This window comes from Daucus carota, chromosome 4 (genome assembly GCF_001625215.2).
Source record: "Daucus carota subsp. sativus chromosome 4, DH1 v3.0, whole genome shotgun sequence".
Lineage (NCBI taxonomy): Eukaryota > Viridiplantae > Streptophyta > Magnoliopsida > Apiales > Apiaceae > Daucus > Daucus carota.
The window spans coordinates 5,110,365-5,121,638 of record NC_030384.2 but is presented as its reverse complement, the minus strand read 5'-3'; the positions used below and the strand labels follow the sequence as shown (position 1 = coordinate 5,121,638).

General features: G+C 41.6%; 1 protein-coding gene across 1 annotated transcript; it reads right to left on the bottom strand.

Moving 5' to 3' along the window:
* Positions 1–2,199: 2,199 nt before the first annotated feature.
* Positions 2,200–3,941, bottom strand: LOC135152128 (uncharacterized). The gene is made up of 2 exons (XM_064091962.1): positions 2,570–3,941; positions 2,200–2,483 (listed from the first exon to the last, which is right to left on the bottom strand). The coding sequence occupies exons 1-2, from the start codon at positions 3,939–3,941 to the stop codon at positions 2,200–2,202; spliced, it is 1,656 nt and encodes a 551-aa protein (XP_063948032.1).
* Positions 3,942–11,274: the final 7,333 nt, after the last annotated feature.

The following is an 11,274-nucleotide window of genomic DNA, read 5'->3' as shown; positions in this document are numbered from 1 at the left end:
ATTGCTACCAATAGGAACTTCCTTTGTGCACTAGCAAGTGGAAACGGTCCAAGGATATCCATTCCCCACATGGCAAAAGGGATAGGAGTATTGATAGATGTCAACATCTCAGGGGGGCTGTCGCACTATTGGCGCGAACCTTTGACATCGATCGCACCTCTTCACATATTCTTGGGCATGCTTTAGCATGTCAGGCCAATAAAATCCTAGACGGGTGACTTTGTGAGCCAATGCCCTTCCTCCAAGATGTTGGCCACACACCCCTTCATGAACTTCCCTAAGAGCCTCTCGTGCCTCATCAGGCCTTAGGCACCTCAAGTAGGGGATGACAAACGACTTCCGATATAAGATCCCCTCAATGAGCACGTACTTAAGGGCCCTTACCTGCAACTTTCGTGTTTCATCAGCATTGGTTGGTAGATGGCCATTTTCAAGGTACAATTTGATTTCATCCATCCAGGTGGCTCCCGTATCAATCGGAGCAACCAATTTTGCATCGATGCTTGGGGTTCTCATAACCTGATAATAAACACTTCCCGAGCATACCTCATCATCAGAGGATGCAAATTGGGACAAGGCATCAGCCTTAGTGTTCTCCTCTCTTGGCAAATATTCTACAATACATTCTTCGAACAATGCCATTTGAGTCTTTACAATCCTCAGATATCTAAGCATTGTGTCTTCCCGAGCTTCAAACTCACCATTCACTTGGAAAACCACCAGCTTCGAGTCACCACAGACCTTCAAGTTCCTTACCCTCAGGGTCCTGGCTAATCCAAGCCCATCTATCAAAGCCTCATATTCGGCTTCGTTGTTAGTAGTTGGGAAGTCCAGCTTAATGGCGTATTCCACAGTAAAGCCATCGGGGCTTTGGAGCACAAGTCCTGCACCACTACCTTTTGTTTTTGAAGCCCCGTCAAAAAATAGTAACCAATATTCTTTAGGTTGCTTGGGTACTTCACCCTTGTTTTCAACCTTGTCCTCAATCTTTTCCTCTTGCCCCCCGACTTCCCCGTTGTTAATGGTACATTCAACGAGGAAGTCAGCTAAAGTTTGAGCCTTAATCGCTGTTCGCGGTTTGTATCGGATATCGAACTCCCCGAGCTCAATTGCCCACTTGATTAATCTTCCACTAGCCTTCGGGCTATGTATGACAAGACTTCTATTTTATGAGATTGAAAATAGGGTCTTAGCTTCCTTCAGGCCGTAATCATGGCCAAAGCAAATTTTTCGATCACGGAGTAATTGAGCTCTGCCCCATGCAAAACCTTGCTCACGTAGTACACCGGTTTTTGAACTTTCAACTCCTCTCGAACTAATACAGCACTCAGTGCTTGTTCTGAAACAGCCAGGTATACATACAAGGTCTCTCCATCAATGGGTTTCGATAGGAGAGGTGGCTCTGCCATGTACTTCTTTAGTTCCTCAAAAGCTACTTGGCTCTCTTCTGTCCACTCGAAATTCTTAACCTTCTTCAAAGCTTTGAAGAAAGGTAAGCATTTGTCTCCTGACTTGGATACAAATCTTCCCAGGGCTTGCGATCCTACCTGTTAACTTTTGTACATCCCTTATACTTTTGGGCGGTTCCATGTCGAGGATAGCTTTTATTTTGTCAGGGTTGGCCTCAATACCACGTTTGGAGACCATTAGACCAAGGAATTTCCCGGAACCAACCCCAAAGGCACACTTGGCTGGGTTCAACATCATCTTATGCGTCCTCAGGACCTCAAAAGCTTCTTTCAAATGCTCTAGGTGATCCGCTTTATTCAAGCTTTTCACTAGCATCTCATCAACGTATACTTCCATAGTTTTACCTATCAGATGCTTGAACATCTTGTTTTCCAGGCGTTGGTATGTGGCTCCTGCATTCTTAAGCCCAAATGCCATAACCAAATAACAGAATACACCAAAGTCAGTAATGAATGATACCTTAGGGACGTCGTCTTTGTCCATCCGGATCTGATTATATCCACTGAATCCGTCCATGAAGCTTAACATCTCATGGCCAGCAGTGGCGTCTATCAGCGTGTCTATCCTTGGAAGAGGGAAACAATCCTTAGGGCAAGCATCATTCAGATCGGTGAAGTCTACACACATCCTCCACTTTCCATTTGCCTTCTTGACCATGACAGGGTTAGCTAACCATTCTGGAAATTGAATTTCCTCAATAAACCCGGCTTCCAACAACTTATCTACCTCCTATTTAATGGCTTCCTGCCTTTCGGGAGCGAAATTCCTCTTCTTTTGCTTAATCGGTTTCCTATCAGGATTCACATTCAACTTGTGAGTCATGAATAAAGGATCAATACCTGGCATGTCAGCCGCTGTCCAAGAAAAAACATCGCGATTGGTCCTCAAGAACCTCACAAGCTCTTGCTTCAAGTCTTCCTGGAGTAATGCTCCAACATAAGTGACCTTTTCGGATTCCTCAGTATACAATGGGACTGGAACCAAATCTTCGGCAGGCTTGCCTCTTCTTTCTTCTTCTTCCCGAACATCGAGATATTCTATGGGTAGCACTTGCCCCCCCCCCCAGCTCCTCCGGATCTTAATGCTCCAATATAACAACTTCGGGCCATTTTCTGGTCTCCCAGTTCTTCTCCAATTCCATTCCAAGTCGGGAATTTAATCTTCATGTGATAAGTGGACGGGATTGCCTTAAAAGCATATATTCCAGTCCTCCCAAGGATGGCATTATAGGTTGATGAGGCTTTAACGACCAGGAAATTTACCATACACGTGGCTTGTCTAGGTTCGGTACCCATGGTTACAGGAAGTTGGATCATGCCTTCAATCTTGGTTTCCACATTATTGAAGCCATATATAGGCATATCCGAGGGTGTTAGTTGAGTATCGGAGTATCCCATCTTTTCATAGGCATCATAGAACAAGATATCCACCGAGGCTCCATTATCAACCAGCACTCTCTTTACAGACGAGTTTCCAATGACTGGAGTGATTACTAAGGGGTCATCATGGGGGAATTTCACCTTCTCAAGGTCAATATTATCGAATGCCATTGTATAGTCAATTTTTGCCCGTTTCGGGGGTTCTCCAACTATATTCATCACTTCTCTTGCATAAGCTTTTCTTGAATTACTCGAAGTGCCTGCAGCCGTAGGCCCTCCGGAGATTACGTTAATCACAGGCCCTCGAGGCTGAGTTCTCTTATCATCATTGTCTCTTCCACGACTGTCATTGTCCCGATAATTCTTGTCTCCATCCTTGGTAAATTTAGACAACTTGCCTCTTCGGATCAAGAATTCGATTTCGTCCTTCAGTTGTCGACAATCATCGGTCTTATGCCCCGTGTCTTTGTGGAATCGACAATACAAATCTTTGTTTCGTTTCTCTAGGTCGGTCCTTATGGGCTTCGGCCATCGAACACTCTCATCCTTTTCGATCTCCATTAGGATCTGACTTCTTGGGGCGTTGAGCCTAGCATATTCTGTGAACCTTGGTCCTACCTTCTTTTTAGCAGGCGACTTCTCATCATCATCCTTTTTGGCATATTTGTTCTCAGCGTTATACTCGACATCGTTTCCACGTTTCTTAAAATTGGTGTTCAGCCCTTGGTTACTCTGGGATTTCCTTAGGCTTTCTTCCGCCTTAATGTACTTCCCGGCTCTTTCTTGCAAGTCGTTCATATTATCGGGGGCCCTCTTGGCTAGAGACTGGCGAAAGTTGTCATCAGTGGTACCTTGCTGGAGTGCAATCATGGCTACCTTCTGATCTAGGTCCGGGACCTTCAAGGCTTCTTTGGTAAAACGATTCATATATTCCCGGAGTGATTCATTCTTACCTTGATGCAAATTCATTAGAGAGGCAGAGCTCTTAACATGCGTTTTGCTTCCAACAAATTGCCCTATGAAAGCCCTGCTCAAGTCAGCAAAACAAGAGATAGAATTAGGGGGAGGGCGACTATACCAATGTTGCGCCATCCCACTCAAGGTTTGAGGAAAAGTGCGGCACTTGATTGCTTCAGTGACGGGTTGGAGCAACAGAGCGTTCATGAAGGCCCGAACATGATTAGCGGGATCACCCGTGCCATCGTAAGCTTTAATGGTTGGGAGCTTGAATTTTCAGGATATTCTTGCACCCATGATTTCTTGCGTAAAAGGGGGAACGGGGTTATCAGGATCGCCTGCTGGTAACAAGTGAATTTGATTCATGACGGTCTGACGAGGGTTTTCGTCCCTTGGTTCCGGAGGCGGTAATCTGGCCTGATCCCTTTTTAATCGTGCGATCTCCTCCTCATAAGCACGGACTCGATCCTCATAGGCTTGGTTCGTTGCTCCTCGGGGCTCATTGGCTTCTTGCCTATGGCGACGCTGACGGTGTCGAGTAGGGTCAGCATCTCTCCTCCTTCGAGGGGGGGTATCATGCTCCTGCGCCGATTCAGAGGAGTCGTAGTCAGTTACATTCACATAGTCGTCTCCCATGCCTCCACGAGTGGTTGTTGTGACCGTTGAGTAATGTGTGCCGGCGTCACTAATGGTTGAAATTACTCGAGTCATAGGGGGCAGCGTGCCAAAAGTCAGTGGAAGAGTAGTTTGAGCAGCAGTGGTCCCAAGCGGGATGGAGGCGGTGATGGGAATTGACTCGGTAGAGATTCCGGTGGTATTTCTATTACGGGGAACGTGGATTTCGGAACGTGGCCCGGTCGGGTTTGTCATGGTTGTTGTCTTCTTTCGATAGACGGCGCCAAATGTTATGGAATTGAAAACAAAGGGCGTGAGCGATTCGTGCTTTGGACTGGTCTAGGTGCGAGATGCCTACGTATCTTCTGTTAGGAGAAGAATCAAGTCCAAAACGTAGTTCTAGTTATGAGGGGTAGAACCCTTTATATAGGCGCTTCGGAGTCAGAAGTTGGATGGAAGTATGATTCCACGTTCCAGACTTCGTATCGAAGTACGCTTCGGAGTAACAGATAAGACAGAACTCTAATCTCACCAAGAACTCCGGGACGTTTATCCACGAGAGTTAGTTGTATCGTAGGACTTAGCTTCGTAGCTGGACCTTTGTATGGGCCTCGAGCCCATCCAAGTCTTCCTTACGGCCCATATATATCTGGTTCGGAGCGCCATTGGGCCAAAGCGGAATTCCTCATGATTAAACCGGCTACACGGGCCTTTATTGGATCGGGTCGTAATACTTAATGAACCTAATCCCTATCAAAAAGAAAACGAAGTAGAAGAGTATACATATACTCACAGATATGGGTGAGGCGCAACTTGGTTAATTACCAAGTTGCCCTCCATACATCACACAGAGAATGTGGCTGAGTGCAAGTATTGAAATGACAGGACTGCCCCTTATACACATACAGTGTATAAGTGGCGCAACTATGAGGGACTTAGACAAAATCTAAGTCGCAAACACTACACAGCCAAACCACAGTGTGGAGGCGTAACATTTGACTTTGAAAAAGTCAAAGTTTGCGCCGAAGCTCAACCTTATGCAGTACTTAGAATTTTTCGAGTTTAACTCCAAAAACGCATAAATACCAAGTGTATCAAATTTATTCTACTTAAGAACAAAACAATTTGATACAATAAAAATCACAATTAAATCAAATAAAGTTTTAACTAAATTAATTTCAGTCAAACAATATTTAATTAATTATGCTGCAAGTATTTTAATTAAAATCTAATTAATGGATAACTTTAAATAATTTGAATTGCTTCAAATCCATTAATCAAATATATTTAAAATATGAATCAAATAAAGACTAATATTCATTAATTGAATATAAGTACTTAAATAATTCAAGAAAATTAATTCTAAATATCTAACACATAGCAAATAATCACATAATCATTTAAAGATCATGCAAATCATATAAATCATGGTAAATAGTTAAAACTAATTATCAGATAAATATGTAAAATACTTGATGCTCTTTGTAAATTCAGAAGTCCTGAAAATATTGACATTTTAAAACTTGTGAACTAACGAACGAATTGCAGTTATTTCTTGTCTAATTCATTAGACATATTTAATATCCCAAGTTCACCAACCAGACTAGAGAAAGTGGATTCGTCTAGTGGTTTAGTGAAGATGTCTGCAATTTGTTGATCAGTAGGTACAAAGTGTAACTCTACTGTTCCATTCATGACATGCTCGCGAAGGAAATGATACATGATATCAATATGCTTTGTCCTGGTGTGTTGAACAGGATTGTTGGCAATGGCAATGGCACTCGTGTTATCACACAGAATCGGAATTTTATCCAACATGAGTCCATAATCTTGTAGTTGATTCCTCATCCACAAGATTTGAGCGTAGCAACTTCTAGCAGCTATGTATTCAGCTTCTACTGTAGCCGTAGACACAGAGTGTTGCTTCTTACTATGCCATGACACCAACCTTCGTCCAAGAAACTGACAGCTTCCTGAAGTACTTTTCCTATCAATCTTACATCCTGCAAAGTTAGAATCTGTATAGCCAATCAGATTAAAACCTGTATCTTTAGGGTACCATATCCCTAGATTGGGGGTTCCCTTAAGATACCTAAAAATACGCTTAACAGTTATAAGGTGAGACTCTTTAGGATCATCCTGGAATCTAGCACATAAACAAGTTGCGAACATGATATCTGGCCTACTAGTAGTTAAGTACAAGAGAGAGCCAATCATACCTCGATACTTTGTGATGTCAACTGACTTACCAGATTTGTCCTGATCAAGTTTGACAGCAGTTGGCATGGGAGTTTTGGCAGGAGATGCTTCTTCCATTCCATATTTCTTCAGAAGATCCTTGATGTATTTAGATTGACAGATAAAAATACCGTCAGGCTTCTGAATAACTTGAAGTCCTAGAAAGAAAGATAATTCTCCCATCATGCTCATCTCGTACTTGCTCTGCATAAGCTTAGCAAATCTCTCGCACAAAAGATCATTAGTAGAACCAAATATAATGTCCTCGACATATACTTGTACAAGAATTATATCATCCTTATGCTTTTTATGGAAAAGAGTTTTATCGATGATACCTCTGATGAAACCATTTTCAAGTAGGAACTTGGAAAAAGTGTCATACCAGGTTCGAGGGGCTTGCTTCAGGCCATAGAGTGCTTTGAAGAGAAAGTATACAAAGTCTTCAAATTCCTTGTCTTCAAACCAGGGGGTTGTTCAACATAGACTTCCTCTTCTAGATCACCATTCAGGAATGCACTTTTCACATCCATCTGATATACTTTGAAGTTGGAGTGTGCAGCAAATGCTAAGAACATCCTGATTGCTTCAAGCCTAGCAACTGAAGCATAGGTTTCATCATAGTCAATTGCTTCTTCTTGCGAATAACCCTTTGCTACCAGTCTTGCCTTATTCCTCGTAACAATACCATCTTCATTCAGTTTGTTTCTAAAAACCCATCTGGTGCCAATTATAGATTTTCCTTTAGGTCTTGGCACCAGCTTCCAAACTTTCTGCCTTTCAAATTGATTGAGTTCTTCCTGCATTGCAGATACTCAATCTGGATCACTTAGAGCCTCTTCAACTTTCTTTGGTTATGTCTGAGACAAGAATCTAGCAAAGTTGCATTCATTTTGAGTTGCTCTTCTAGTCTGCACTCTTGTGTCTGGATCACCAATGATTTGTTCAACATGATGAGCTCTACTCCATACCCTTTGTCTTGGCAGATTCAATCTTGATGATTCACCATAATCATAGTTGTGTTGAGTGTGATGACTAGTAGATCCACTAATGTGACTTGCTCCCCCTGAACTGATGCTAATTCTATTTGATGATCCTCCACTTTGACCACTGTGATCATGATGATCATTTGTATTGTTGCCAATACTTCCTCTAGATGGTTCAGGATCAGCAGTTCCTTCATTTGCATTAGGTTCCCTAGTATCAGTTTCAGGTTCATCTTCTCGTATATAGATGTCTTCTAAATTCTCAAATTCTAGAGAATCAGATTCATTTTCTTTTTGAAGACTTGGGAGCTTGGTATCATCAAATCTTACATTGATGCTTTCAATCAGCTTGTCGTCATTGATCAGATAAACCCTGTAGGTCTTAGACTCTAAAGAATAACCCAGAAAAATGTCTTCTTCAGCTTTGGCATCAAACTTTCCCAGATGCTCTTCCTTTAGACCATAGCATTTTGCACCAAATACATGAAAGTAACTCAGTGATGGTTTTCTGTTGGCCATTACTTCATAAGGAGTCTTATCCAAATCTTTGTTAACCAGGGTACGATTTTGAGTGTAGCAAGCAGTACTCACAGCTTCAGCCCAGAAATAGATTAGAAGTCTTGATTGACTAATCATTGTCCTTGCTGCTTCAATCAAGGTCCTGTTCTTACTTTCTACGACACCATTTGGTTGTGGAGTCCTTGGAGCTGAATACTGATGAGAGATACCCTTATCAGTACAGAATTCATTAAGAACAGCATTACGAAATTCTGTTCCATTATCTGATCTGATTGCCCTTACTGGCAAATTTGCTTCGTTTTCAATCTTCTTGATATGATCAATGATGACATGTGCTGCTTCATCCTTTGTATGTAAGAATAATAACCATTTGTACTTTGAGTAGTCATCGACGATCACAAGAGCATATCTTTTCCTTGACATAGAGGGGATGTTGACTGGTCCAAATAGATCCATATGAATCAGTTGATGGGGTGAACCAATGTCAGTCATTCCTTTGCTCACGTGCGATGCTTTCTTTGACTTCCCTTTTTCACATGCATCACAGAGTCCTTCTTGACAAAATTCTTTCTGTGGAAGTCCTCTCACAAGTTCACTTTTGACTAAAGAATTTCATAGTCTTAAAGTTCAAGTGTGAGAGCTTCCGATGCCATAACCAACTATCATCAACAGAGGCCTTGCTATAGAAACACTTGACCTCCCCCTTACTTGCTGAATTTATGTCAGCTTTACAAACTTGATTTTCTTACACCACGGAGTGTAAGATCCTTGTTCTTCCGGTTCTGGATCAATCAAACTTCCTTCTGAAAGATTACATCGTAACCTTTGTCACAGAACTGACTGATACTCAGTAAATTGTGCTTGAGTCCTTCCACCAGAGAGATATCTTCAATGATGACATTTTCAACTTTCAGCTTACCATATCCCGTTGTGAATCCTTTGCTGTCATCTCCAAAGACTACAATCGGGCCGGTTCTCATCACCACATCTGTGAGCAGGGACTTTTCTCCAGTCATGTGTCTTGAACAACCACTATCAAGAACCCACACAATTTTGCTTTTCTTTCTTGTGCCCTGCATTCACAAATGGATTAAACTTTCTTTGGTACCCAGACGTTCTTGGGTCCAGGTGGTTTAGTAGAAACAGGAGTATCAACAGAATCTGTTTTAACATGTGCTTGTTCAGGGGTGACTGGACTCTTCTCCTTTTTAGTCTTAGAAGAAGTGCTTTTAGACTTGGAGTTTGGAGTCTCCTTCTTCTTAGAAGAACTAGCAGTCTTTGCCACAGGGGCAACAGAAGGTGCAGGCATATTCATATTCATAGCAGGTGATGCAGAAAAAGATGCATTTAACATGGTAAAACATGCATACATCATATTCATTGCACATTGCATGCAACCTACTCTACCACATGGCAAATGAACAGCATTCATGTTAACAGTATTAGGCATGCTAGTAACAGGAGTATCTACTTTAGTCATTTTACATGCATGAGTAAGATGATTAGTAGAATTTCAATTGTTACAAACCTTTCTAGCACTAGGAGTCCCAGAGTTGGTTTTCTTAGCATCTAGCTTACCATTTCTGTGGTTCTTCTTTTTGTTGGAACTAGTACTTCCTAATCCAGTTTTATCAGAATCTTCTCTAACTTGGGGATTAGAAGGTACGTCTTGTGTTTCCTGTTTTACTTGAGGCTTAACAACTTCCTCATTTTTCAACTCTTCCTTAATGGCAAGGTCTTCTTCTATCAGAGGTTCCGTTTGTGCCTTTCTAAAGATAGTGGTCTTGGTGTTCTTTAGAATCTTAGGTACATTTGTTCCTTCAGGAGCATTCTCAATTCCTGATGAAACAAATATACCTTCATTTTCTTTTCTCTTCTTTCTTTTAGAACTTTCTAAAGAACTATAGTCAAGGCCAATAGCAACCTTCTTATCGACCCTTTGACTATCCAAGATCTCTTTCTATAGAAAAGCAGAATTCTGATAGGCCTTAAGCTTAGTTTCTAGATCAGCTATTTGGGACCTAAGGGATTCCTCGATTTATGCATTACACTTCTCCTTATTCTCTAGATATTCAATTCTATCTTTAAGGTTAGTGTTCATGAGTTTCTCTAAAGCTAACTCGTCTATCCGTTCTTCAAGTTTAGCTATCTTTAGAGATAGACTACAGTTATCTGATTCTGAAGCTAATAAACTAGTGTGCAAGTTATACATCTCTTGACCTAGTTCATTAATAGTCTTTTTATAATCAGCAGTAGTCATGTCATCAACAGAAATTTCAGGAGATACCTGAGATGGAGATTCCTCGACAGTGTCAGCCATTAATGCAAATGCATAGTTGCTCTGAACAGGTTCATCATCAGAATCCGTGTCATCCCAGCTTTTTCCCTCAGCAATGTATGCCCTTCCTTTATGCTTGGCAACCATTGCTTCCAACTTAGCTTTCAGCTTTTCATTCTTTTTCTTCAGATCCTCATAAGAATTCTTCTTATCATATGAGTTGCTTCTTTCTTTGACAGGAGCCGCTTTGGGTTTCCTGCACTCTGTTGCAAAGTGCTCTCATTCATTGCAGTTGTAGCATCTGACTTTGCTCTTGTCGTACATGTTTGGTTTGTAACTACCGGTACTTCTAGACCCTGACCCTGAGTATCCTCCTTTGTTCTGAAACTTATTTCCTGAAGTTTTCTTGTACCGGGGGTTCTTCCTGAACTTGATATGCTTGAACCTTGCAGCCATATAAGCCATAGACTTATCCTCTAGCTGCTCTAGCTCTTCCTGAGTATAAAAATCATCCTCCGGTTCCACAGAAACTTCATCAATTTCAGCTTCTACAATCTCAGACTTGGTAGAAGGATAATCAGTTTTGACAGAAGAACAATCACTTTGTGCAACAGTGTGATGATTAATGCCATATTCAACTAGTTGCTGATAACCAAAGTATGGTTCATCAGCAATCAGTGCAGTGGTCTTTTGTAAGGCCATACTCTTGGCTTCAGATGATCCACCACCATATATGATCTTTCTTTGTTCGAGTTCCATCTCAAACGTCTTCAGTTTTCCAAACAGTTTTTCCAGAGTCATAGTCCTGAAGTCGCTTCTTTCCCGGATGGTCTCA

Bases quoted from the DNA above. Each gene is read 5' to 3' on its own strand.
- LOC135152128 (XM_064091962.1), bottom strand. From the start codon at position 3,941: ATGGCGCAACATTGGTATAGTCGCCCTCCCCCTAATTCTATCTCTTGT. The intron at 2,484-2,569 runs GTTGTTATATTG...TTCGGGAAGAAG, and splicing joins AGACCAGAAAATGGCCCGAA to AAGAAAGAAGAGGCAAGCCT.